A 27,788-nucleotide genomic window follows, 5' to 3' on the forward strand; every position below is an offset into this window, starting at 1 on the left:
TGCATTCTCCATTTTATTTTAAAAAACCCATATATTTTTCATAGGACAGTACATGAAGGAACTGGGAAATGGTGCTGGACCTTGTCACCTGCCCCTGCCTTGTCCCAGCACTGCCCAGCAAGTTAAGGGGATAAACCTGGAGTGAGAAGAGGCAGGTGCTGCTAAAAATGGACACAGTAGACAAAGGGGACAAGACCAGTCCCTGTCAGCTGGACCACATCACTGGAAGCCTTTTTGTAGCCTTCTCTTTTGGAGTTCATTCTTCTGGTGGCAAAGAAACTATTTGGTGACAGTCTTCTCTGCCCACAGCAGGGGTAGCAAAGCTTCACCTTCAACACCCCAACAGCACTGCCCTGGCTGCAGATGATCTGAGCCAGCCCTACCTCCAGCTCCAGCACCATCCCCTCTCCCAGGCCACCAGCACCAGTAACACCAGACTGCTCCCTCCCACTCAAGTACAGTACCACCACAAGGGGAGGGAAGCAGGGATCAATCCAGAAAGGGCAGCAGAGGTCTGCTTCTGGCTAAAGCACTCCAGGCACCCAGGTGAGATGGGTCCCATTGTCCCAGAGGTACGGGAGGGGAAAAGAGAGTTCACTCCTTGAGTGGTAGCACTAGGTTTCTGCCCAGCTGGAGGTCACAGCATTATCACTTCTCTTCCTTCTCTGTTGAAATTCCTCACTGCCCACAGCCCTGTTTCATCGGATGATGGGTGCTGAGCGGTCATTGGTGACTGTGGGGCGCAGCTTGACTGTGGCAAAGGGGTTGGTACCTCTGGAATGGGAAAGGAAATGGGCAACCATCAGAAAGTCTGCAAATGCCATGCAGGGATGTCTGACCAAGCAAAGGCCACTTAGCCCTGTTGCAGTCACTGACATGAGCGTGGTAAAGCTCATTCCTGAGTATGTTTTCTCCATCCTTAACACACCCTGCTACACATTCCCATGTGGTTCCCCTTGGGCTCTCCTGAGGGCTCCTCACCCTCCTTCTTCCAAAGAATGAAGAAGGGACACTAGCACATGGCTGTCCCTCACAATAGCACTCTACACTTGCAGAGTGTACACCAACACTCCAAGCAAGGAGTCAGGGAGCAGAAAAAGGCCAGAAAGCACACAGCACCACCCCAGAAACATGGAGACACCAACCCAGCTGCAGGGGGAAGAAACCCATGGATTTATTGCAAGTCTCATCCCCACAGACCTGACTCATCAGAACTCAAAGCCACGTGCTTTTATGCCTCAGCCCTTTCCAAGCAGGCAGAGATGCACAGTCATGTAGCTCCACACTCAGGCTGCGAGCTGCTATTGTGACCCTTCCAGGATGGATGGAAAGGAGAATGTGGGTCTGGACATGTGTTTAGGGTGCTCAGGTCCCACCTCATTTTATATGAGCCAGGGTAGGACCTTCCCAGTCAGCAGAGGCCCGAATGGACCACCTCTGCCTCCTGTCCTGGAAGGTAGGCTGTGCATTGCTTTTCCCCAGGCACTTCTTGGTTCCTCCCACATTTGATAATCCAAAATATTAAATAATAATAGCATTGCAATAATAGTCCCTTCTGTCAGATTATTCTAGAGTGGAGTTCCACATCTTACTCACCGTGGGAAGAGTTCAGGGGGCTGGTCAAATACTCCTGATTTCTGCAGTGAAAAGAAAAGCAGCAGTGAGAAATCTGGAGTAGGGAATGGAGAGAGAAAATGGGGCAGGAGACACCGCACACATGGAGGAAGATCTCACAAAACACTTAGGTGAGTTAGGAGCCCAAGTCCTCTTAACAGGGCTCAGACTCCTTATTCAATCAAGCTTTGCAAAAGTCCACAAATTCCCCACTGTAGATAATACTCTGAATTTTGTTGTGGGGGGTTGTCCCTACACCACATTTCTTACTCCCTTAGGACATCCTCCTTTGTTTTGGGGAAGAAAGGGGATTACTCAGATCTCCAAAATGTCATATCTGAAGAACACAGCAAACAGTGACAGTCTGAGCTACATTTCACCCTCCAGCGCAGCCAGAGATGCCCCCTCATGTTGCCCATATACCCTGGCAAAAAGTCTGTCATCCATGGCCTCATGAGCTTCCTGCTTCCATAAGGAACTCCAGAGTTGTCCCTACCTACCCTACACCACACATTTCTTAAAAGTGGACAAACCTGATGGACAAAGTTGGACCTAGGCCCTGTGGCCCTTATTCTTGACCAGTAGATAGTGAAAGATCAGTAACAACTGACCTGTTAAAGTGCTCTGGTGGCAGACAACAAAGCCACATGTGGCTATCTGGCATCCAGCTGGGAAGTCACACCCATTTGTTTGTGGTTCACCTGGAGGATGTCTTGGGCATACATTTAAAGCAAGGCTGAATCTTTCCTAATTAGTCTTTCTCTCCTTTATGGTTAGGTTCCACACTCTGCCATGCTGTTCCAAATGCTGTACACAAATCGTGACTCAATCCCAGGTCTATCCCTACACCCTAGCCCTGGGGCAGGATAAAAACCCTGTGACCCAGAGAGACAGAAAGGCTGTTCCCCTGTGTTGTGCAGCCTGAGGCTACCTCAAACCACAGAGCAGGATATAAAGGAGTAAAAAAGAGTAATTAAATGTTGCAGTTTTCAGTTCTTTGAGGCATTCAATTACTTGCAATCTTACACTGGCCTGGAACCAGTTACCATGGAAAAGGTTTTCCAGCCCTCTGTGAGACTGAGCAAGTAATGCCCCATGGGCAGCACTGTTCTTTCCTCTCCCAGGTCCTCACCTATAACTTGGTTCTCCCCAGTCAATTCCCTACTGCTGGAACCAATGGCAAATGGAGGACTTCCTTCTCAGTATGCCATCCATAAGCCATGAATTGGACACAACTTGTTCTAAGGCTCTCAAATATTGCTGTGCCCAGCCTTTGCTCCCAGCTTTTCCCTTTTCCCCAGCTGTGACTTTAAGCCAAACCTGATCTGAATTTAAAACAGGAACTCTATGAAACTCCTCTCCATTTTCTGAAGGGAGAAGAAGGATGGCATCTCTGTTGGCTGGTTACCCACTCCCAGACCAGCCTGGTCACTCCATGGTCCTACTATTAGCAGAAAGAAGTGCTGCCCTGGAGCCACCAGAAATCAGGCTGGGTGGTCATGGAGAAAAGGACTGAACTGAAGGGTCCCTGGTGAGCAAAAAGAGAAAGAGATGAGAAGGGCTGGGGCAGAAAGGCAGTTCCTTGGGGAAGCAAAGCCAAGCACCAAGGATCTGCACACAACAGGGAGACTGGCAGGGGTCATCTACAATGTGACATATGAACAGACTGGGTAAGAAAGCAGCAGGAAAGACTCAGGAAAGCAGCAGGTCCCTTCACCAACATCAGAAAGGTGATTTTCTGTCTCTATGGCCAAAGCAGAAAAGGTGTGCTTTGGAGGATGAAAGTCAGATGTGGCTCACTTCACACACACCCACTAGTCACTGCTCCTGCACTCACCTTGGAGCCAGAGTTGACTGGGGTGGCCACCCCGCTCTGGTGACTGCTGGCACCCACCGAGAGGGGAGGTGGGTTCGGCACGCTGGGCTGGGCAGCAGCAGGCCAGTAATTGCTGGAGGCTGGAGTGCTGGGACGGTCCAGGATGTCATCCATACTGTGACTGCTTCGCAGCGGGAAGGACCTGAGCAAGAGGAGAAGACATTGAGGTGGGAGCCAAAGAGCAAGGATCAGGGAGCAGCACAGGTGCTAGCACAACATGGGACGTCTCTGGAGGAAATAGATGTGTCTTGGACTGGCCCAGTTGCAAGAACCTTTGAGATGACATTGCACAGGTTATGGGAGCTGTCTAGGGAAGCCTGTGAGGTCCCAGGGCACAGTGAGGCTCTTGGCAAGCTCTGCAGCATGGGAGTCCTGCAGCTGTCCATGGGGCACACTCAAATAAACCCCACTGGCATGGGGTACCAGGAGCTCCTGCCCAGCCAATTGCCATCCTGTTACCTGGTGTCAGGCTCCTCTATCTCCCTCGTATTCTCCAAAGGCTTGACATAAGCTTCAGGGAACCAGCCACACCTAGGGAACAGGAACAGAGCCAAATGAGGCCCAGGCAAGCATGATTTGTGGTTCTTCATATCCAGTTGCCAAACACTTTTGATCTGCACCCATTCCACACATGAATCAAGACACGTTTGCCACTACCATGTGTGACAGGGTTCCTGCACTTCTTTCACCCATAGATGGGACACAGGGGTTATCATGGGACAGACCTTGAGCTTGGAGTAGGACTCACTTATCTCAGGAGCTGTGCAAAACCTGTGCTCCTGGGACTAATGTTGGTGCAATCCAGCAAGAGATTGGTTGCACTCTAACCAACTGCAATCACAAGGACGCTGTGAAAACCTGTCCAGAAATTTTACACAGCTTCACTTCAGAAACAGCCACCCAAAGACAGGTGCTGCTTTTGTTCATCTCACATCTGTGAGCATTCCTGCAGACCACATCCTATGTGGAACAGAGCAGGCTTTACACACAGATGTTGGCTGGCAGTGCCACCGGGAGTAATTCAGTAAGTGCTGGGTGCAGCAGTTTCCATGCCCTGCCTGTGCTGGAGGCTGTGGCAGCAGCTGCAGTTGTGAGCTAAGAAATGCCAGGCCTCTCAGGTGACTCCAGCAGTTCGTGGCCCTGAGCTGGATCCCATGACAGGAGTCATGCAAGCCAGGAGGGGGTCACTGCGTTGCTGGCTCTTCCCCCCAGAGCCCCTGGAGGATTCTCAGGCAGCCCATCCATGCATCTCCTTGGCATGGAGAGCCCCATCACTGAAGTGCTGACACAGCTCTGTCCTGCTGAGATGGTGGGTGGGACACAGTGCCCAGGCCACACCAGGAGGCGACGGGGGGGTGTGATAATTTTGGGCTTAACCTTCCAGCTCCAGACGCAACAGGCCTGCATCTGTCCGATTCACAGCAGCAGAGACACGTACGTGGATGAGCCCTCCAGCTTGCCATAGAGCCAGCCATTCTGCGCCTCTGGCATCAGCACCGTGATGATGTCCCCGGGCTCGAACCGCAGCAGGGTCCGGTTGGCACCCGTCGTGTGGGGCACAATGGCCTGAACTCTTGTAGTGCCACTCCTCTTCCTGCCCTCGCTGCCACTGCTGGCCTCGCCAAAGGAACCCGAGCGGGACGTGCGGCCCGTGGGGAGCAAACCTGTGGGGAGGCATGCCAAGGGTCTGGCTGGAGTCTGGCATTCTCCTGCAAGACCCACAGCGCCTCAAAGGAACCTTTGCTTTCCCAGCCAAGTAGTTACTCTAGGGGAGGAGCAGATGGCCTTTCAGGGAGAGGGCAAAACATAGCATGGGAAAAGCAGAGAAAAAGGAAAAGCATCCTGCAGGAGAGAATCAACTCAAGCCAAATCCATTTGTTTTGCACTGCGTCCTCTCTGGCCAAATGCCTAGAGCACAAGCACTGCATGCTCTGGCTGATGCACTCCCGGCCTGACAGTCCTCTTCCTGACCTGCTAGAGCTACAGATTATTTGGGTAACTTCTTTCTCTCCCTGTCCTTTTTTAACTTCTTGTAAAAACTTTAAGCTGAAATTTCTCAGGAAGGAAAAGCAGGTGTGCCACGGGTTAAGTCGCTGGGTTTCATAGGGCAAGCTAAAATTTAATCTGGTAGTAGGAGAGAAGGTGCTTTGCTAAAAATGGGAATTCTAGCAAGAACCAGTTCTTGTAGTTCAAGGAGCCTTGAAAATTACACATTCGTAGGTTCCCCACCTCACACAGCCTGGCCGTGCCCTGGATGGACTCTGCCCTGAAGGCTGAGATCACTTTCTACTTCAGCCTTGCCCTGTACAGCTCCCTTAGGTGCTGTCCTCTCACCATGCCCGGGAATGTGGCTGAGGTTTGGTGGTCTGGTAGAGTGGTGGTCCCTTCCCAAACCCAACCCTCTTCCCAGAGAGGTCCAGCCCCTGTGTGTCCCCACAGCACTGCTCTCAGATGTGGGTCGTACTGGCTGCTGATGGTGTCCTCCTCAGTGGCCGCCTGGGAGACTCTGGCTGAGGAGACATTCTCATTTCTGGAGGGTCTGGAGAGAAGATGCTGGATCTACTCCCGGTCATAGAAGAAGTAAAGTCCCCAAGGGGTCTCTGGGGCTGTTGGAAAGAAAGGGAGTTGAACACACATCCATGAAGACTGTGTTAGGCAGGAGATGATCAGAGAGATATGCAGTCCCTCCTAGAAAGCCAAACTCAGCACATTCCTTCCATTGCAGCCCACACACAGGCTACTCTTCCTCTTGGCCAGGAAAGGCCATTGGAGCTGAACAAGGCAGCAAGCACCATGGTGGGCCAAGGACTGACCTTGCCCTGTAGCCTCACCACCAAAGAACCATTGAATATTTTGGGTTGAAAGGGACTTTTAAAGGCCGTCTAGTCCAACCACCTGAAATGAGCAAGGATGCCTTCAATTAGATCAAGTTGTTCTCAGCTCAGTTCAACCTGACCTTGAATGTTTCCAGAGACAGGGTATCCACCACCTCTCTGGGCAACCTGGTCTGATATCTCACCAAACAAGGTTAAGCTGTCTGTGGGCTCCTCACCATCTCAAGGTGGGTGGGCGTGAGCCGTCCTGATGGATACCCCTGGCCGTGGGATGCTGAGAGCAGCCCCTGTGAGTGGCTGTTTGAGGGGTTACGGCTGGCTTCCAGCTGCTCCTTCCACCGCGGTGCCTTGGTCTGGATCATGCCCCGAGCCTGGGAAGAAACAGAGAAGAGAGGGTGATGGATAGGGCAGACCGGATACAGAGGAAGCCTAGGGCTTACGTGTGCCTTAGAGACCAGGTCCTCCCACAATTAGGCCTGTGGGCATGGCAAAACAGCTCCCTCTAGGCAGGAATTTCCAGGATGGCACCCTCCAGCAGAGATCCCCTGGTCCCAAAGACACTGCTATAAACACCTACAGCACCCTTCCCTCCTCCATCACTCACACACCCAACTAACCCCATGCCAGCACCACCCTCAGCCCCAGACATGTTCTCTGAGCCTAGTACAGCCAGCCTGAACCTCACAGCAAGAAATAAAATCGTTTCCTGCCCAGTCCATGCAGAGATGCATCCTTCACCTAAGGGATGGCTCAGTCCTGGCTCCCTCCTGCCTGCATGCTCCCCCTCCAGCCCTGCTGTGTGCTCCCCCAGATCTGCTCCCCAGCGTGGCAGGGCTGTACCCTGCTGTAAAACTGGAGGAGAGTGTTGTAGAGCATCTGGTGCTTTTCAGCCAGGAAGCGGTAGCGGCGTTTCTCCTCCAGCTCAGCCTCCCTCTGGCTCTCAGAGACGAATGCCTGCATCTCCGAGCGCAGCCGCATCACATTCTCCTGTGTCATGGGAAAAAAGGAAGGAAGGGATCAGTGAAAATCGAGCAGAGTGGGCTCAGGGGAAGGGTTGGAAAGGGTCATCATGTCTATCAGCTTCCCAGTCCTATTGCAGTGCTGCAGCAGCAGAGAGGAGCTAGAGCAGAGTGCCAGAGATTAAGTCCCTGCTTCCTGAGGCTTCCTAAATGAAAGGGCTTGGCAGTAGTGAGTACCACAGGTCAGTAGCACCCTATAGAACAGGAGTTTCCTACTTTCCAGATAAGCTTGCTGCCTTTTGAACACTGGGGCAACCCCTTGGCCAAGGCTGCTGAGAAATCAGCCCTATTCTTGAGAAATCATCCAGTTCTTATTACCAGCTCCCCTTCCTGCAATCACTGCTTACCTTCATCTCTCGGGCATTTTTGTCTCGAGCCCTCTCCATTCTCCACAGCTCTGCCATGCACTTATCCAGATTGGTGGCTCTTCGCTGGTACTCTAGCTCATACTGCTTCTGGCTCTCCTGCCAGGGAGAAAACAGGCTCAGTAAGGAGCCAGAGACCCAGCCACACTGTGAGGCAGCAAGGGTCCTGCTCTGACAGGTGGTTGGACATCTGAGTCCACCTGCAATCAGGCTTCACCTGGACCTCTTATAAAATGCCTTTCTTTTAATTTTAAATGGCCCAAGAATGCTAATGAACCTCCAGATCTCAGGACTGGCACCCAGCTGCCCCAACTCTGACTCCCAAGCCTCTGTCTTCCTCTGTGACAGTACCCAGCAGCAAGGCCAGCTGGGGCACAGCAGCACTGGACCCACAGACAAGCAGGGTAATTTGGGGAAGCTGGGAATTCTGCTTTTGGAATGCTGGGTCTCTCAGCCCCGCTGAAGCATTTAGCAAGTCCCACTGCACAAAGAACAGCCACCTGCCCTCTTTTAGCTCTCCATCATCCCTGAACAAGTGGAGTCCATTCCACGATGGGAAAACATAAGACCCCCTATCTCCTGCTGAGAAGAATCACAGAAACACCTCAAGTGTTGAAGCAAAAACCCTTGGGTGAAGGGGAGAGAGAAACAAGGAGAGCTGAGGAGGAGAAGGGAGTTCATCACTTACACTGATAAACTGCACATCCATTTTGCTGTTCTTCTCCATGTGCTGCAGCAGATCCACGTGGAAGGTCTGAGCCTGAAAGGTGAAGGAGCCATCACCCTTATCTCTTCACCATATGGGATGTTGCATGCACCATGATAAGGGGTGGCTCATAAAATGTGCAGAGCAGGTGACTAGCAGCCAGGCTCTGGGCGTGCCAGCCCTGTGACCTTCCTCTGCCATGTGCAGCAGGGAGGCAGGCACCTGCCTGCAGCCGTGTGTGAGGACAGCTGATGGGGTGAATGTGGTAAACACTGATAAGCTGTATGTAAGGAATTGCTTTATTCTCCACCTCCACCCGCCCTTGGGAAAACCACTCACCACAACTTCCAAGTCAGAGCTCAGTAGTCTCTGCGTGTCAGACATCTGCATCAGAATTTCACCTTTGGAGGAAAAAGACAGGAGAAGGTGTAAAAGTCCTGTGGCCATTTTCTCGTGTGCCTAAGGAGGCAGACCAGCAGTGTGCAGCTCAGGCTGATGATACATGGGTGTGAAAGTCCAAGAGATATCACACCCTGGTAGCCTTCCTTCCCAGGCACTGCCAATGCAGGTTACTCCAGGCCATGATGGCTGGACCAGTGCTCTGCTACAGCCCCAGGTGTTAGAGGCAGCCTTGCCTCTGCCATGGGCTCTGTGTGCTGCGTTTCTGCTCTGCTACAGCCCCTCCAGGCCCCATTTCTAACCCCAAAGGCTCCCCAGCTGCTCTGCACATGTCTGGCTGTCCTACGGAAGGCAGCTCCAGCACTTGCTCCAATGCTGTGCATGGTCCCACTTCACTGGCTTTGGCCTTATGGAAAGGAAGAGACTGATGACAGGAGGCAGAGGAGCTAGCTGGGAGGTGCAGATGACAAGGAGAGTCTGCAGGAGGGCACCTCTGCTGGAAGCTTTATGCTAAAATGTTTAGCTGTGGAGCAGTTCCCTGACCACGTTTTTAGCAGTCACCACCAGGCTGCAGAGTTATTTACACTGCTGAGAGTGAGTCCCTCAGCCCCAAGCTGCCATTCCAGCCAGTTGCAGGATCAGGAGGACAAAACACCACCAATTGTTTTCAGTGCATGCTCCCTGGATTCTCCCTCACACTCTCAAGGAGGAGAAAAATGTTCCTTCCATGATGAAAATTTCATCTCTGGGGGCAGCATGCCTCAACAGGGACTGGTTTCTGTGCTAGGTCCATCTCTGGAGGTCCATTACAGGTGCTGAGCTCACTCACTGATCTCAGAGAGATACAGGGAGGAGTACTGGGACTGTGAGAAATAATTTAACTGCCACCACCTGGACAGGACCTAGTACAGAGAGACACCATTTAGAGGAGCTGTCTTTTTTGCCCCAGTACCTAGAAGTATACCACCTAAGGGAGAAGGTCAAAAAGGTAACTGTGGCTCACCACAGGAGAGAAGATGATGTGCAGGAGAGCCTTACCCAGCATGTGTGAGGTGGAACTCTGCAGTGCTTGCTCCCCAATCTTCTCAATTGCCTTAAAATACACTTCAGCTGCTTTGGATAGTGCTGTGGGGAGAGGAGAGGGGTGGTAAGGGCCCAGCCTGCTTTCTCACCATCACCAGCTCCAGCAAGCAGCAAACAGAACAGCCACCTTCTGGTACTTCATCTATAGGTACCTCATCTCTCCTCATCAGCAGTGGGTCCTGGAGCTGAGGAGTGCTTAAGAGCAGCTCAGGACATGTCAGAGGTGGCAGACCAGCAACCTTGTCCTGGGTGAGGGGATGGGGGGTGCCCAGGCTGGATGCAGCACTGTGGTCTGGAGCCCTGGCTGTGTGGGACCACACTCACCATGGAAGGCACGCAGGTAGTTGTTCCCCAGGTACACCAGGTTCTCCAGCGCAGGGTTGAACTGCTCCAGGATACTCTGTGGCCAGGCAGAAGCACATTAATGCCATTTTTCCTTGTGCCCAGAGACCTCAGCAGGCCAAGGCCCCTGTGCTGTGGTGGGTAAGAGCCCCCTCTGGATCTCTGGAACTGAGACAATGTACAGCCCAGCACAGCCAGCTCCCTGCATCAGGCTGGCTAGCAACCTCAGCAGCCTTCCCAAGCCAGCCAGGAGAGGGGCTGTGCCAGAGGGCAAGAGCCCACTGCAGAGCCAAGTGGTTGCCTAAATGAAGATGGCTTTCTCCCAAAAGCCCACACCCACTGCAGGCAGGGGAGAAATGCAAGGGGATCTGAGCACCTTTTCCCTCACCCCACAGCCAGCCAGAGGGCCACTGCTTCTAATCCAGGCATGAACACAACCCTTTCCTGGCCAGGATGTGGTGCACTGCCAGACTCAGCAGCTTAGTAAGAGAAGGGATGGACAACCAGCTTCTCTGCTTTATTTTCCCTTATCTAAGACTACCTGTTGACTACAGAGAAGATCAGAGACTGGAATAAGCAATTCCCCACTTCTCTCAGCCCTCCCCACTGTCAGCACCGATGTGTGTAGGGAAGCATTTATGAGATCAGAGACTCTTTCAAGGGAGGGGCAAAACAGTCGATTGAACTTTTTCCTGCCAGCAACCCAGGTGTGTCACCCTTCATGCTCCATGTCCAAACCACCCTGCCTGCCCAGTTCCTTCCTGAACTTCCTTGGGAACCATACCACCCTCTCCTCCAGCTCCCAAATACAGCCCAGAGCCCACAGGAGCTGCTGTAGTTCAACCTGCAAATGGATTCTACCCTCAGCTGCACCCAAGGGAGCCTTTGGCAGAAACCACTCATCTCCCACCCACACGTCCCCCATACGCAGTCAGGAGCAGCCTTTGATGCCAACACTCACCTTATAGATGGAGATGGTGGATCTGTAGGACAGATCCATCTCTGGAGCCTATTCACTCTGTCAGAGAAGCAAAGAGCAAAGGAGAGCACAAGGTGCTATTCTGGCCTGAAGGACTCTGCTTCTGCACAGCCAGCTGGATGGAGAGAGCCTGTCACCAGCAAGGAAGGACAGCAGGAAGACAGAGATGTGGTACAAAGGGAGCACTGATGGAGTTTAATAATTCACCAGCCGAGAGGCTGGAACTTGATCTCTGGAAGTAACCAGACTCTGGGGGGGAGAGGAATCCTGCGACAGCCAGCAAGGACATGTGACTGCCTCTTTGCATTATTGATTGCCAGCTTGGTACCCAGCTCTGCCTGCCCCGACACCCGCGGCGCCGGCCACCTGCCCGAGTCCCTGCCATGGCTCGCTGCCCCAGCTCCGCCAGGCTGCTCACTCACTGTGCCCAGCGAGCAGGGCTTCCTCAGGGCTCTCTCACAAAGGCCCCTCGCAAGTCAGGAGATCCCTGTCAGCTTGTGAGCAAAGAGCAGCAGGCAGGGCGGAACGCAAGGAAAGCTCTACACAAATTTCAGCTCTCCCCTGCCCATATCCCCCCCCACCCAGGCTTCAGCCCTCTGGCTCTTAGCCTCCCTCCTACTCCCAGTAAAACTCTCACTCTCAGTGAAACTCTTTAACAGCAGGAACAGGCTTCTATCTGAACCCTTTCCCAGGTTTCACCTCTGGTGAGCAGGGACCAGTACTGCCATTGTGATTTCTTTTGGGCATTTATCTTGGAAGAGACAGATCAAGCAAAACTTAGTGTTCTATTTTTTTAGGCCTGGACAGCTCCAAGAGGATCCTCATAGTGCAGCTGGTCCAAAGCCTCTCCACTCTGCTTGCAACTGCTGTGGCATAACCAGCCACTCACACCACCCACGTGCTCCCTGGGCTGGCTGCAGGTACAGCTCATTTACCTCTTCAGCCCATACAAATGGTATAAATCCTGTGTCTCAAGGAGCCCTTTCTCTGATTTTCTACCCATAAGAGATTCAGAGCCTGCAAGCCTAGAACCCCTCTGAGAACTCCTAGGATGGAGAGAAAGACAAGACCACCATGGACTGAATGACATTGGAACCAAATGCAAATCCCTCTTTATTTTAGGACATGTTAGTTTCTCACAGAAACAGGGAGCAGCAGTCCATTCACAGCAGCAGTCCATTTTCTTTCAAAAGAAAACCATTAAAAATTCAGTTTTTCAGGTTTCTCCTCAAAACACCTCCAAATAGAGACACAAATTATTTATAAATACGCAAAAATTACTGCAGAAACAACTGGTGTAGCAATCACAGTAGAATTTCCAGTAGTAATAAAAAAGTAAATCCAAATTGTCCCAGGGTTGGCTTCTTTGGTGGGAACTGATCTCAGAGCATTTCAGTTTCATGTGAAGAATAAAGAGAAATGATCTCTACAAAGCCAAGGCTCTTGTCCCTTCCACTGAGCTTGCTGTAAAGACAGGCTTTCACATCTCAGCCCTTGAGTAAAGTGTAACACAGCAAATCAGTGGCACATAAAGTCCTGGGTGGGGGAGGCTGCTCCCTCTCCAGGCACAGTGTTGCCAGCCCATCTCAGAGGGAAAAGGAGAAGCTGTTGCAGAAGACAACTGTCTCATAAAAGGCTTGCCCTTCTCCAAGGCCAGTTGCAACTTTCTACAGCAAAAAGTTGCAGCCTTTCTGCTCCCCTCCAAACTGGGTGTGTTGAGAGAAAAATAATCCCTTTTCCCCATACTATACACTCTGAAATACCTTGGGCCCAGTAGGCCAAGCAATCCCTGAAGCTTTATCAGGCCTAGGCCCATTCTGTGACGTAGGAAGGTGCACGGTGCTTTGTCAGTCAAGGTACTGCACAGACAGGAGACATTCCAGCTGCTACAGCTCAAGACAAGTAGGTGAGGGCTTTGGATTCTGGGTCAGAGAGCAGGGCAGAAAAACCAAGCACAGCAGCAGAGATGGGGTTACAGCACAAATATAACTGTCAGCATTTCACAGCTATCATACGTGTGTCATACATTCTGTGTCTGGGAATACATATGTATGTGCACTGTTGTCTGCTCAATATTAATTCCTCTCGATTATTACAAGTCTGTCCCCACCTCGACACTTTGGCTCAAGGGCAAATCTGAGCGATTTCAGTGTCTGCTGCTCCTTGCCTTCAGTGGGAGCCTCCAGGTCAGTCACGAGCAGAGATGTTGCACCAGCTGCTCGAACTGCTCCCGCTGCTGGTAGATGTAGAGCTGGGTGTCCCAGAGAGCGTTCACCAGCACAGCGTCGTTCACCTCGTCCAGCATCACCTCAGTGTGCAGCTGAGGGCTGAGCCTGCGGGCAGTGAGACAGCATCACCAGCTGGGCACAGACACGGAGGTGACCAGGCACGAGCCTGCCGAGCAGGACACTCCCACCAAGCGGCTCCCACCACCACGGTGCTCGCTGGCCCCTGGTCTGTCAGGCTGGCAGAGCAGAGACCTTCCCCCTCCTTCAAGGCCCAGGCACACTCAAGGCTGAGCCACAGTGAAGCAGGGCAGGATGTACATCCCAAAGGGCCGTGCCACACAACACCTCCCAAACCTCCCTTAATTAGCCCAGACCAGGCGTGCTGGGTGCCTCAGCTCCTGTGCAGGGCCAGGGCACGCTCCATCCTGTCACCGAGGAGTGTGCAGGGAGGAGCTCTGAGCAGGCATGCCTCTGGGGGGATGCCATTTGGGATGACGCATGCCACAGCCAGGTCTGAAGTGAGAGGGATAAAAATAGGTCTGTGCAAGAGAGCGGAAAGGAAGCTCCTACCGGAAATAGGGGACATCCGTCATCTCACACCAGGCCCTGGCACGATCCACAGCTGGGCCATCTGCGTCAGTGCACTGCAGGAGAAACAGGCCCGCAGTTACAGCCTGGCTGCTCTTCCCCTGCCTACAACAGGCTTCCCTGGCACCATGTCCAACTGCACAAGCCCCAGAGGGAAAATAAAAACCATGAGCAAGGGCATCCTGGATGGCACTGCTCGCCACCAAGAGCTGGGTGGCTTTTTTTTATTCTTATTGTAAGGACAGTGCTCCTCCTTGGGCGACAAGAATTGCACCCTGGAGACCCTCCATCCATCACAGCACAGAGTGGATTGCTTCACAGAAACTCCCAAGGTGATCTGAACGACAGCCTCCTTGGGATTTAATCTGTATCCATTCTGTCCAAGCCCTGTACAGCAGAGCCTGTGATTACATTACTGGGCTATCCTGGGACAGCTTCCCTGGGAGCCCCGAGATAAAAGATAGGAGAAACAAAAGGACTCTGGGCATTTTCTCACTTCAGGAAGCTAAAAAGGACATAAAGCTACAGCATTAAAATCATAGTCAGAACTTCAGTTCTGATCCTTCTGGCTTTCATCCATTTAGAGTGTTTTCATGAACAACATGCAATGATCTTCTTTCTGAAGAACACAAGTGCATATGCCAACTACACACTCCTAACCACAGCTCCCAACTATTGTTTTTAATTAATGACTCTCTCACTTCTCTAGTATTTACTGATTTCCCCAGCGGGAAAAACAAAGCTTTTCTAAAGAAAAATGAATTGCTGTTTTATGAGGCATGATTAATTTGCTTTTTCCCCAGGTTGCTCAGATGACAAACAATGCTTCCTGGAAAGATACCGAGTTTCACAAACACACACCTGCAAATGCTTCTAAGAGTCACTGACCACCATGCTGTCCTTAGTTCCTTTCAGCTGCAAGAATATCCCTTGGGGATGAGTGTCCCTTTGGGGCATTCAAAACCCCAATTAATCAGACAGGTCTTCAGGCCTGCAGTGCTCCTGCAAATCTTAAGTTACCCACTACATCCATGGTCAGAGCAATTCCAAGGAAATAGAATTTACTTCTGAAAGGAGGAAGCTGGAAACTGGAAACCTTTCTCTCTCCCTGAAAGTAACCCCAGGGGTCTTTCGCCTCCTCCCAGTACTCACACAATCCACCACCATCTTGCCAAGCTCCCTGGCCCCAAAGACGGTCTTTGCCAGTTCCCAAGGGTTTGAGGGGCGGAAAACGTCCACAGAGCTCACTGGGACCTGTGGAGGCTTCCCTGTTCCCAGGGAGACCACCAACCCCAATTTCCTCACTTCCTGCTTCCGACCCTGAGGACAAACAAAAGATCAGTTTGCAATGACCAACAATGAAAGTGAAGCATGTCTTTCACAGCAGTTTCTCAGTGAAGCTCTGAAAGCCAAGGCAAAAAGCTCAGCAGCCTTTTCTTCTCCCATCCTCCCACACCCAAACCCATGGGACCACCCTGGAGACGCATCCTAGCACCAGATTACCATGAAGCACTCCAAATCTTTGGTCATTTTGGCAACACACCTCCCCTTTCAGCTACAAGGCGCGATAGCTGCCACTGCTTATTCAACTTTTTGAAGAACTTGCCGCACCCAGAAGGCATTCACTCCTCAGCCTTGCAGAGTACCTTACCCTTGTCTTCTCCATTTATTTTTGGGCAGAAAAAGAGCCATGTCAACATCAACTCATCCACATACAACCATCAACTCAATCATTCTGGTTCAAAGAAGCAAGGAGAGGCTGATGAGACTGTCTCCCCCTCTCACACACTTGTTAGAAGAGGTATCTCACCTCCCAGCCACTATTCCCCATACATATCCCCCTCCATACACTCCCTTTTAACGTGCTGCACTGCAAACTTGCTTATCCACTAAGATGCATCCAATCTCACACCTGCTTTTCCAAGAGAGGTTCAGAGAGGCCAAAAAACTCCAGTTACCAGTCAATGCTAGGATTTCCCTCACCTTTTTGATCAGTGTCTTGTTGTACTCGTGGATCTCTGCCATGGCATCAAGGGTGGGGTTGTTGGCCAGCAGCCCTCCATCCAGGAAACGGCCAATGGGCCGGAAATAAGTGGGAGCTGCACCGCTGCAGCGGGCAGCACGCCACACAAGCTGCTCTGCAAGGGACAGAGAGCAAAAGGCCTCTTGTAGCAACTCTGCTGTGCACAAGAAGCTTTCCACCCCCACCAACACAAATCAGGATGGCTTGCAATCCCAAGAAACCCTGCCCTACATGGCTGTGCCTCTTTCTCCCAACAGCAGGGCTTCTGCTTGGATGCACAGGATGACTCTGCAGGCCTTTAAAGGATGTTCTCACCACTTCCTACATATCCTGGGTCAAATTCACTCTCTATCCATTTTCTTGCTGCTATTTTGATAGTGAACCAGTTATGTGTGCCAGACCAGGCAGTAAGCAGGAGGGGGCTGCACACTTCAGTTATGTGGCTTTTCCATGTTTTTCTGTGGGAGCCTAGGGAAAGATGCTGATTGTACACAGGACTCCTCTAGCAGACCCCTCTCCTCATGAACCTCACTAGCAGGCCCTGTTCCCGGTACAAGAGAATCTAAGGGAGGACAACAGAGGAGAAATGGGAACCATCAATAGGATCTAGTTACAAGCCAAGACCATGGATGAACCATTGCTTATTTTAAGAGCAATGGGAGGAAGAACATGAAATCTGTCTCTGAGGGATGAAACCCCCCCAGCCAACCAGCTGGACTTCTGTGTACCATTATTTACCTTCTGGCTGAGTGAGTGGCTGGAAAGAAGCACTTGTCTTGTATTCAGTGGAGCGTTTTGTCTCTGGTACAGGGTAATTCCGGAAAAGGTGGAGCTCAGCTGGCTGTCGGTCACACAATGTCCCTGTCACCATAACCCTGGAGAAGTAGACATGAGAGAATAAGAGTAAAATGGAAAATAAAAATACTTATGATTTCAATAGTCTGTACATCACACTCCTCCAGGTCTGCTCTAAGGCTGAGCATCTCTGCTGACACAGGTGTAGAGCACATGTGAGACAGCATCAACAAGCACAGCCCAAGGCAGGACTTACTTGGGTCTTCGGACATCTGTCATTTTGGTGTTTTCCCCAAATTCTTTCTTCAAGAACTCATCCAGGGGCTCTGACTCGTAGGGCCGAGACCCCCGGAACACCATGTCCTTCATGCGGAAGTACAGGCAGCGCATGTAGTCCATGGACTTCCCTGAGATGGGCAACAGTGTTGGCAGAAGCAGGCAGTGGGAGGACAGGCAGGCAGAACAAACAGCACATCAGAGCAAGGATTTCCCAAGACAAGTGGGAGATGGGAGGTGTCACTCCCAATCCAATCTCCTTCCCAAGCTGCTCCTATCATCTGCTTGGTTCTCAGCAGCATGACTGGGAAGGATTACAGAGGAAGAGCAAGCTCGGAGCAGCTTCCCATTATCAATCACCGTGCTCTAAGGCCTCTGTGGGGAGCACAGGAAGTACAGAACATTGAACTCTGCCACCATGCACTCCCCAAAACCCAGAAAGCTGCTCAAAGACAGCTGAGAAGAGAAGCAAGTGTGAAGCCAGGTGAAGGCTCTCCTTCATTAAGGAACATCCCTTCCCTCCTTTGGCAGGCAGAAAAGATCAGGATTCAGAGAGGCAGCTCCCACCACACATCTACTCCCACAGGAGGAACACTCAGACCAGAGTGAGAAAAGACCCATTATGTGCTCACCATGTACAATAGCCAAGGCCAAGATCCCTCCAGTGCTGGTCCCCGCAATCCAGTCAAAAATCTCACGAATGGGACGGCCTGCGGCCTTTTCAATAGCCAGGAGAAGTTGGATGAGCACAAGACCACGGATACCTCCTCCATCCAAGCACAGGAGCCGGTCCTGACTGCAGAGAGATAGACACAGATGACTGGCAACTGTGGGACAGATTATGAATCACAGAACACTCTGTGGGAACATGGCCCTGGGGAGAGGAAGCTATGCCAGCACATAGATTGCTGCAGACAATGTAAATGATGAATAAATAAATCCAGCGGTGCCTTCTCAGGTGCAAGTAAGACACATCCAAAAAGCCTGGTCAAAGCTGGTGCAACATCCTTTGCTCTTGCATAGCCACCTCTAACCTCTACACCAGAGTCACCAGCCAAAACCACACTCAAGTCAAGTAGTAACACAGTAATGGGTATTGTGTCATAAATAAAAAAAGCAGACAGACCTAAATCCTGCCAGCAGCACTTCAGTGCCAACTCCTCCTCCAATCCACACAAGGCGAGGTGCGGGCACTGTCAAGACAGTGCAGAGGAGCTGAGTGAACATCAGGGCAGTGTGTAGAGATGGGGAAAACACAAAGCCAAAACAGTGTTGGGTGCCCAGTAGCACAGGGGAGGGACAGAGCAGGGTTTCACTTCCTGAGCTCAGGCTCCACTGCAGCTCCAGGCAGGACAGGTAGAGGTCATTTACAGAAACAAGAAATTTCTCAAAAGATGCTGGAAAAACTGCAATGTTGATGGACACGAAATAATGTCAGCTCTCTCTGAGGATGCCTTCCCCATGGGTGTGGGAGGGGAGAATTCACACAGATTTCACCTTCAGGTTGCACAGGAGGCTGGACAGAAGCTGTTCCTCACTTACTTTCTTCTAGCCTCACTGGGCATGTCCACAACATCTTGTGCCTTCAACAACTGTCCAAGTGTTGTGGAAATATACAGAAGGTCCTTGTACCCTAGAGGGCCATGAACATGCAAAAGAGAAAAAATTAATTAGAGATAGCCAATGTGGTAACTGATTTCCACCATAAACAAAGAAAGAATATCCAACTCCCTTCCCCATTGAATAAAGGTCCCTGCAGGAGACACAAGCCATCTTACCCACAGCTAACAGGTACCCCCTAAATTTAACTCCACACCAAAGGACAGCAACACCATCCTTTAGAGCGGGCAGCTGTAGATGCACTGGAAAATACAGGATTTGGAAAAGCAGATGATGTGCACAGTGGGTGAGAGAAGGCAGAGCCCAGCAGCATGCCCACTACGCAGTTTACTGCAAGCTGTTAAGATAAAACCTAAATCTACTCCTCAAAGAAACCTAGGCAGGAGAACTGTGGGAACAGGGTGACTTGTCATTACCCCTCAGCTGATATTCACCCAGGCCACGCTGGGTGTGGGCCACCAATCCAAGCTAGGTGAGAAGCCAGCCTGCGAAACCAAAAGAAAGAACGGGGGAGAGAAGTTACATACTCCTGCCAGCACCCAGGCCAGATGGTGGCAGTGGATGACAATGAATTGTGGTGAGGAGTTTCTTCAAGGGCAGAGTCCACAATAAAAAAAGGATTTTGCTCTGCCACTGCATCAGAGCTGGAACTGGGTATGGGTTGCCTTCACTGGGCTGTGGAGAGAAGAAAGTCCTGGTGCCAACAGCCACTGAGATTTGTGGTAACACAGACACATTCCAGGATTGTTCTATGGCCCCACAAGAGAGTTTTGCAAAGAAAACCTCCACCCTGAGATAGGAAGTAGTCCACAAGCAGATGTTAGCCACTTGCATGCTCTTCTCATGACCCTCCAAGTCAACTCCCCTGCTGCCTAGTCCACAACCCCTCTTGTTGCCTCCTGAGCTCTGGAGCAGAAAGCCCACAATTTAGAATAGACCTATGTGCTTATTTTGGGCAGCATAGACCACAAGGTTCACTACAATCATATGTCCCATGCTAGGCTTTTCCTATGCATAACAAACTCCATTATCAAGGTTGCTTATCCTCAGGTTTTACCCTTTCCCTCTCCCAGCTGCTGGCCTCCAGGATCTGAATAAGTGACACTTGTAAATCTCCTTGTGTCCAGCACAACACTGGAAGGTCCTCAAGGCAGACCAGCAAGCACCTTCCCTTCTACACATGACACATGACCCAGGGGACAAAGTACCTGAAGGCTAAGCGACCCCTCTCCCAGATGTGTGAGGGAATCAGTCTTTCTTTTTACAGAGCTACATTGTGTCAGGTGTATAAAACAAATGTTTTGAGTACAAGAGTTCAGAATACACAGAGAGGAAAAGCAGAGAAAAGAGGTGGGATCCTGCAACAGGTGAATGAGGACAGTCGCCACAGAGTCACCAGGCAGTGAGAGCTTTGACAGTTCCCAGAGCATCTGAAGAAGAGGTCTGAGACAGCACTGTGAAGCAACAAGGGAGAAGAGCAAGGGAGGGCCAGGGAAGGCTTTACCTAAGCTGTTGAGGTTGCTCCACGAGGAAGGTTGGCCTTCCAGGAAGGAGGCAGCAGATGGTGCCAGGCTTGGGGACTCAGGGTTGGGTGGTGGGTGGCAGCGTTCGGTCCCTACAATTTGCAGCAGGTCTAAGAGCACTTTCCGGTTCGCACCTTAGGTGACGAAGGGGGAGTTACAGATCAGAAACAGAATCAGTGCATGTGCACACCACCGGGGAGCGTGCTCTGCCGAATTCACAGCAGGCCTGACCCTCACAAAAGCTCTGGGATGACCTGGGGAAGGGCAAAACACATCCCAGATAACTCTCCCCAAATGCCAGGCAGCAGGACTTGTGCACAGCAAGAGTATCCACTGCTGTGCAGCTTCAAGGGTGTGTGCCACACACTTCTTTGGCCCTGAAGACCTGCCCATGTCTGCCTGTGCCTGGGTGGTTCAGCAGTGCTACGTCATCCTGTTGTGAGCCTGCAGTGCCTGACACGGTGGCCCCAAAGAGGGGGAGTGCATGCCAGCTTTTCCTCTTGCATCTCTGTGCCACAGAAGAGAAATTCATCAAGGACTATTAATGCAAAGCCTGTGTTGCTAGCAAAGTAGGTGCCTACTATGTGAGCAACTAAAAGCTGGGAAAGCATGTTGGAGAAGCATCACCCATGCATGGCATGTTTTCACCTCTCCCCAAGACATTGTTATGCCCACCAAGGGGAGACAGGATGTTGGGCTCACCCTGTAAGGCTGCTGACATGCGCCCTCACCTTTGCTGCTCCTGGCTGCCAACAATCCTGGTGTCTCCCCAAAATCATTGGGGATCTCAACATCTCCTCCGAAGACAATGATTGCTTTGATCATATCCAGGTGGTCATGCTAGGGGAAAAGAGAAAGCTCTGTCAAGAACCACTAGATGATTTCTCATTCCTTCCCTTTTCACTAGCCAAAGCACTCACAAGGGAACATCACACAAAACAGCCAGAAACTCAAAGAACTCTGTCGCTGTCTCAACCCTTCAAGAAAATGGTCTCTCCTTCCCCGCAGCCTCTGCAGAGAGCTCACCTTCATGGCCAGGTGCAGCGGGGTGTTGCCGTCGCGTCCGCGGGCGTTGGTGTGGGCGCCGTGTGTCAGCAGCACCATGGCGCAGTCCAGGCGGCCCCTCTGGACCGCGATGTGCAGAGCCATGTCGGCCGTGCGGCTGCTCACGTTCACCTCAGAGCCGTACTCCAGCAGCAGCCGTGTCATCTGTGCCCCAGCGTGCAGGGACCACGTCAAGGAGAGAGAAAGCAGTCATGAGGACAAGCTGGGCACTCAAACCATCCAGGTCTCATGGCAAACAAAGCAGGGGAACAGGAGGGAGCCTTAGCCTGGATACAGTAGGCTGGCAGATGCCAGCTGAATTGTTCCAAGCACTGGGGTTTCTCTGTCTTTTACCACAGAACTAGTTGGTGGCTGCACAATCTGGCTGGAACTTCGGAATCCTTCAGGACTGATACACAACTATAATGAATGGCTAAGATCAGTGGAGAAAAAAATAATTCCTACTCAGGCCAGGATCCTTGCAGACTAAAAGGAAAAATTTTGCCTTCTGAACTTCTCTTTATAAACCAAGAAAATTCAAGTCTGCTCTGAAACTCCAAAGGACATTTCTGAGAGAAATGGGATATTGCAGGAGGAAAAAGAGCCCTCCTATAGCAATGCCCTCTGCCAACAACAAGCATCATTCAGATGTTCCAGCATGGCATATCACCATCCCGCCAGGCCTCTGGCAGGAAATGGACTTTCCTCCATGCACCACCACTCCGTGCCTACCTCACACTTCCCCTGCAGTTTCTAAGGCATCGATCCGTTTGCTCCCTGGCAGGCTCTCTGTTTGGTACCTGGCAGGTAATGAGAAGAGAGTTCCCTCCAGGGGCAACTATGCTTCAGGGACAGGGCTGCAATTTCTTCAACAAACGCAAAAAGGGACAAGCTGGCAGCTTCACAGCCATAGGTGAAATACTAGGGATGAGCCCACCAGTTTATTTCACTGCAAGGCTCCGCTGCTCTATTCCCTGTGGCAAACAGCACCAGCTAGCACTGGGCTCTGACACTCCCAGGGCTCTGCACATGCACTCAGACAAGTTAGCACAGAAGGAATTAACTGGGTGCTGGGTAGCAGCACAGGCCCTCCCCATGGACTGTCTCTACTTACCTCTGCCTTCTTTGCCCAGTGCAGTGGAGTGGCATCATAGCGTGGGTCCTTAGAGCAAACCTGGCTGGCATCTGCCTCGAGAATGGCCTGGGCACACCTGGGAAACACAGTGAGATGACAGGATGGATGGCTGCTGTCTTGACTCAAGGCCTCCACTCACATCACTATCTGCCTTCTGCCCAGAGGAAAACCAGAAAACCCTGCAGCAGCAGCAGCATCTCTGCAACACCTGCAAGTTCCTCAGCTGCACTTTTGTTTTGCTCTTCACAGAAAGTGTGGGCACAACAGGAAGCATAAAAGCCAAGTGGTGGTGGGAGCAGGAGAATCTCTCCAATTACAAGTTGTGGAGCAACATCTGGGTGCTTCTCTAATTCAGGAATATGGCATTTCTGGACACTCTCCAAACCCAAGATGCAAAATTCTTCTCTTCTCCTCTCTTTCCATGGAAACATGGGGATAGAACTATAATAGTTAAATACTTGCTGAAATTAAGAATCTGTGTACTTCCCTACGAGTGAAAAATCACACCTATTGTGAAGAGACCAGTATCTGGTGCCTAGAAAACAGGATAGGTAGATTTATGAAATTTGGTTATCTTCTCCACTACCACAAAAAAAAAACCTGTACAAGAAATGGAGCCCCAAGGCAATTTCAGTGACCTAGGCCCATTCTGAGCTTGTGAATGTGTGTCTAATGTTGGAAAGTACTTTTCAAAATGCTTAAAAATCAGCTACCAGCAGTTAGTGTTGTCTTGAAAGCCCTGTTTGTAGAGCTTGGACACTCTTTGAACATTAAGTATTATAAAGCATATACAAATGGAATTGAATTTCTCCAAAGAAAACAGGGAGTAAATATTGTGCTTCTTTTGATTCCGTTCCAGAGTGTGTTATTAAGGGTCAAGAGTATCTCTGGCCTACAGAAGATAGGAAAAACTAAGCTTTGAAAGGAAAGCTTATTAGAATCAGAGTTCTCAAAGACAGAGGTACAGCAATTAGTACTAAGCATCAGCCAATCATCTTCCTACAGCTGAGAAAATGCATTTCATAAATATATTTTTTTTAATCTGTCTTGCTCCTGATGTATGATACTGAATAAGGTATTAATTCCAGGACAAAAAGGTTTTATTCTGCAATCATTTCTTTCTCTCCCACACCAGCACTTCCCTGTTTTTTTTTTGACAATGACTACACACGAGACCTGTCCTACCGAGCACAGCCCTGGGCAATGCTGAGCAAGTACACAAGTTCCCAGACTGGAGGGGACACTACATACCCCTTCTGGGAGAACTTCAGTGCTGTGTGGATGGGGTAGCCCAGTGTGCCCATGACACTGCAGCTGGCATGGCATTTCAGCAGGGACCTAACCATGTCCTCCTTGCCCAGCTGGCATGCAAGGTGCAGAGCTGTCAGCCCTTCATGGCTCAGGTGGTCCAAGCCAGTTGTTGGGGGTCTGCCCAGGAGCTGGAAGGAGAAGACAATAAATAAATAGACAGATAAACATGGAAGAGCATAATCTCTTCTTGAGCTCTGTGGACAGTCTCTGGAGCACTGGACCCCTCACAATGCTACAGCCTGTCCTCTTCATCCCTGCTCCCTGTAAATTGCAGATCTGTTACATGCTGACTGGTTTGTTGCAGAAAAGTATTTCACTGCCACATTGGGGAAACCCTGCAAGCCCTGGTGCACATATGAGAAGTGGAAATTTAGTTTATTTTTGTTGGTTTAGCAAGGAATCAATACAGAAAACAAACATGAGAAAGATCACACAACAAGCCAAGTTGATGTCACCAGAGAAATAAAGAAGAGGATATCTTCTTAACACAAAGTTCCTAAGTGCCCACTCCACAGCATGGCAAGCCCTGATCCTCATCATGCATTAGGAAACTCCAACACCGACTGGTAGGCAGAGGGAGAGCTGTCACAACAGGTATTGGGCAAACATGGGGATTGCAGCCATGGGGAAGAGTCAGTCCCAGGCTTGCACCAAGTCTTGGGGAGCTGACAGACTTCAGGAACCATGTGCAAGGCCACCCACACCTTACAAACCCCGTCACTCTGCCCAGCACTTCTCAGCAATCAAGAACATCTACAACCTCAGACTGTCTCTGCCTCGAGGCTCTGATCACTGTGCTCCATGCAAGGCCACTCAGTTCAAACAGCAGGTCCTGCAGCTCCAAACTGCCCTTCAGTCTGTGGGCAGCACACGATCCCCCATGGCAGCCTCAGCACACACTTCCCTATAGGAGCACTCTGCCCAAAACCAAACACCCTGCTCGCAGGAGAGAGGGAACAGATGGCCACAGGCCTGAGGTAAAGCAGGATAGAGGCCTGATGCAAAAAAGCAGAGAAGCATTACATTCTGGGGAAACTTGCTTAGCATCCTTGTTTGAGTGCTGGGTGGAATCTGCACTCTGAATATGGGAAACAGCACCAGTAAAGAGGGGATATAAGAGGCTGAAATCAGGCTTAAGCAATAACTCAACACAGGGAACTGACTTTCTCTTCCCTTGTCTGTAGCTGTTTTCCCACCTCTATCACAGCACAGAGAAGACCCATTCTAGTCCCACTTTCTCCCAAACTAGAAGTCGCTCCCACCTCAATGATCTGGGGGTTGTTTCCTCGCACAGCATAGTGGAAAACAGTCTCCCCATTCTTGTCGGTGATGTCCACCCGCGCGTGGCACTCCAGCAGCTCCAGCAGGCACTCCACATCCCCCTTGCGGCACGCCAGGTGCAGTGGGGTGCAGCCATCCTCGCTGTCCGTGCTGTTCACACAGCTGCAAGAGAGGACTCAGCGTGAGGCCCAGGAATGGCCACGGAGAAGAGATGTGTCCCATCTGGTGTGAACCATCAAGTTCAGGAAAGCCCAGCCTCTGGCCAGAGAAGAAGCAGAGGGAAGGGACATCAAGTAGCCATCTCCTGGACTATCTCCCTGACAGGCTGCTCCTTTCCCTGCCCTCCATATGGGATCAACTCCCTCTGCCCAAAGGGAGGCAGGAAACAGGTTACAGTCAGCAACCTAGAGATGGTGCTGCTATTTGCCCTCCAGTCCCCTACCTCCTCACCAATCTGCCCTATCCTCGGTAAATCTGTGATGGTTTTGGCTCGGGTAGAGTTAACTTTCTTCACAGTGGTTGGTGTGGGACTATGTTTTGGATTTGTGCTGAACACAGAGATATTTTTGTTATTGCTATGCAGAGTTTACACAGAGCCAAGGCCTTTTCTGCTTTTCATACTGATCCACTGGTAAGGAAACTGGAGGTGCAGGTGAGGTTGGGAGGAAACACAGCTGGGACAGGTGACCCCAACTGACCAAAGGGATTTTCCAGCCCATATGACACCATGCGTAGTATATAAAGTGTGGGGAGAAGGAGGAAGTGGGGGGACATTTGGAGTGATGGCATTTGTCCTCCCAAGTCACCTAGATGCATGATGGGGCCCTGGAGGTGGCTGAACACCTGCTTGCCTGTGGCAAGCAGTGATTCAATTCCTTATTTTACTTTGCTTGTGTACACAGCTTTTGCTTTCCCTTTCTTTATCTCAACCCAGGTTTTCTACCTTTTACTCTTTCAATTCTCTCCCCACTCCCTCTGGTATGGAAATGAGGAGTGGCTGCATGTGGCTTGCCTGCTGGCTGGGGTTAAATCACAGCAGAAGTTCCCCATGAAAAACCAACAAGGTTTTGTGGCCAAAACCTCTTTCCAGACAGTCCTACCATATCTCCACTCTCAGTGCTTACAAAGCGAGCAAAAACCTCCTCCAAAAAGCTGCTCCAGAAGGCTTGCAATAACCTAATCAGTATCTCTAGCAGGACACTTCAATCCTTTACTTTAAACACCAGAGCTCCAGGCTCTGCAGCAGCAGGTTGAAACCCACCAACCAGCTTCCGCAGCAAAGAAGGGATACTCTAATACAGCCCAGCCTGTCCTCCCAAGCTCCTTCCGAGCATGGAGCCCCTGGAGACACCCTGCTCCTTGCCTCAGGATGTGGTTGTGCCGGAAGCTCTCCCGACGGCCGAACTCCACGGCAATGTGTGCAGGGGACCAGCTGGGGTAGCTGCGGATGCAGTCGCTGAGCTGCTGGAGCTCCTCCAGGGACAAGGGCTGGCACGAGCTCTCGTAGAAAGGGCGCAGCTGCCGGGCATATTGCTCAAAGTACACCAGGGCGTCTGCTTCGTTGTCCAGCTGGAAGAGCCTGGAGAAAAGGCAAGCACAAGGTTCATCCTGCTCAAAGGAATAACCCCAATCCCATGTACGTGAGGGAAACAGCTCTTTTCCAAATGGCAGTGCTGGGAACTTTCCTTTTCTTCTTCAACTAAGGTCACCTTTGTCCCAAGGAAAGCAGGGAGACCACTGGAAGAGAGCACCCCTCTTCCTGAACAATGTCAGGTTTTGCACAGAAACATGAACGAGCAGAAATGCATGTGGACCTATGGATGCTCTGAACTATATCACAACTGCCTGTAGTCGCAATTTTTGGACCTCGTCCTACTTCCACGAGCTGTTTTGCGACAACTCCTCCACCAGCACACGCACAGGCCTCCCAGCCCACTTGCTGCTTCAACACAACAACCCACACCCACGGCCTCGAAGCAGTCCCGACATCAGCAATCTGGGGTCTTTGTTTTCCCACGTCAGCAGGGACGGCTAAAGGTCTGTCACTCACCGGAACGCGACCTGCGGGCTCTGGGGATTCACCAGCAAGCAGTCCCAGGAGCGAGAGAGGCTGTTCTTGTAGAGGGCCACCCTGCCCTCCTCCCGCAGGCAGGCGTGACCGGCGTACTCGGCGGCCGGCACCTCCCTCACGCGGTACGGGCTGGAGAATATCTGCGTGACGCTGCTGAAGGTGTCCAGCAGCCGCCCAAAGAACTGCATCTTCCCAGAGCCTCAGGCGGCCTCTCCTGAGGGAAAGGCGGCCACTGGCCCCGCCGGCCCCTGCCCTTCCAGGCACGGCTGACCCGGACCGGGGGTCGGGACGAGGCGGGATCCGGGGATGGCGCCGGGCAAAGCACGACGGGCCCCCAGCGCCCCCCGCGCGCCGCCCCCCGCGCGCACCGCCCGCCGCGCGCCAATCGCCGGCACCGCCCCCCGGGACGGACCAATCAGCGGCGCCGCTTCTGGGGCGGGGCCATGGGGGAGGGATTAAAGCGGCGCCCGCCGCCTGCCGAAGGAGGAGAGCGGAAGGCGCCATCTTTGTGAGGGGCGGGGCGACAGGGGTGGGGCCGCCCTTCTTAAAGCGGGAGCGGCCCATTTCGGTGGGGCGTTCTGCTGCCGGCAGCGCCGTTCACCAGTCGTGCGCCTCCCCTGAGCTCGAGGTCAATCCAGCGCTGTTGGAGCGCGGCCGCGTTCCCAGCGCGGGGTGC

General features: G+C 51.6%; 2 protein-coding genes across 3 annotated transcripts; both read right to left on the reverse strand.

The window, feature by feature from the left end:
• BAIAP2L2 (BAR/IMD domain containing adaptor protein 2 like 2) lies at window positions 1–11,483 on the reverse strand. Its single transcript, XM_021554031.2, has 14 exons — window positions 11,200–11,483; window positions 10,221–10,296; window positions 9,852–9,938; window positions 8,754–8,815; window positions 8,397–8,468; window positions 7,691–7,807; window positions 7,165–7,311; window positions 6,543–6,695; window positions 5,955–6,096; window positions 4,929–5,154; window positions 3,950–4,021; window positions 3,452–3,632; window positions 1,597–1,637; window positions 1–774 (listed from the first exon to the last, which is right to left on the reverse strand). The coding sequence occupies exons 1-14, from the start codon at window positions 11,236–11,238 to the stop codon at window positions 699–701; spliced, it is 1,491 nt and encodes a 496-aa protein (XP_021409706.1). The 5' UTR covers window positions 11,239–11,483; the 3' UTR covers window positions 1–698.
• A 1,406-nt stretch (window positions 11,484–12,889) lies between these two features.
• On the reverse strand, window positions 12,890–27,434 carry PLA2G6 (phospholipase A2 group VI). Of its 2 annotated transcripts, XM_021553996.3 has the most exons (16): window positions 27,092–27,434; window positions 26,405–26,620; window positions 25,023–25,203; window positions 23,701–23,888; window positions 22,429–22,525; window positions 21,297–21,479; window positions 21,002–21,110; window positions 20,252–20,404; window positions 18,670–18,760; window positions 17,760–17,923; window positions 17,108–17,258; window positions 16,795–16,931; window positions 16,017–16,171; window positions 15,186–15,353; window positions 14,016–14,089; window positions 12,890–13,550 (listed from the first exon to the last, which is right to left on the reverse strand). In XM_021553996.3, exons 1-16 carry the CDS (start codon window positions 27,298–27,300, stop codon window positions 13,409–13,411), a joined length of 2,418 nt encoding a protein of 805 aa, XP_021409671.1. In that variant the 5' UTR covers window positions 27,301–27,434; the 3' UTR covers window positions 12,890–13,408. The 2 variants fall into 2 exon arrangements, with proteins under 2 accessions (XP_021409671.1, XP_021409673.1); XM_021553998.3 differs by lacking the exon at window positions 20,252–20,404.
• Between the last annotated feature and the right edge of the window lie 354 nt (window positions 27,435–27,788).

The sequence above is a fragment of the Lonchura striata genome, chromosome 5, assembly GCF_046129695.1.
Source record: "Lonchura striata isolate bLonStr1 chromosome 5, bLonStr1.mat, whole genome shotgun sequence".
Taxonomy (NCBI): Eukaryota; Metazoa; Chordata; class Aves; order Passeriformes; family Estrildidae; genus Lonchura; species Lonchura striata.

Bases quoted from the DNA above. Each gene is read 5' to 3' on its own strand.
- BAIAP2L2 (XM_021554031.2), bottom strand. From the start codon at position 11,238: ATGGATCTGTCCTACAGATCCACCATCTCCATCTATAAG. The intron at 8,816-9,851 runs GTAAGGCTCTCC...TTTCCTCCAAAG, and splicing joins TTCCACCTCACACATGCTGG to GTGAAATTCTGATGCAGATG. The intron at 4,022-4,928 runs GTACGTGTCTCT...CCTGTTCCCTAG, and splicing joins AAGCTGGAGGGCTCATCCAC to GTGTGGCTGGTTCCCTGAAG.
- PLA2G6 (XM_021553996.3), bottom strand. From the start codon at position 27,300: ATGCAGTTCTTTGGGCGGCTGCTGGACACCTTCAGCAGCGTCACGCAG. The intron at 26,621-27,091 runs GTGAGTGACAGA...CCTTTTCTCCAG, and splicing joins AGCCCGCAGGTCGCGTTCCG to GCTCTTCCAGCTGGACAACG. The intron at 16,172-16,794 runs GTAAATAATGGT...TGTCCCTTGCAG, and splicing joins GCCACTCACTCAGCCAGAAG to AGCAGCTTGTGTGGCGTGCT.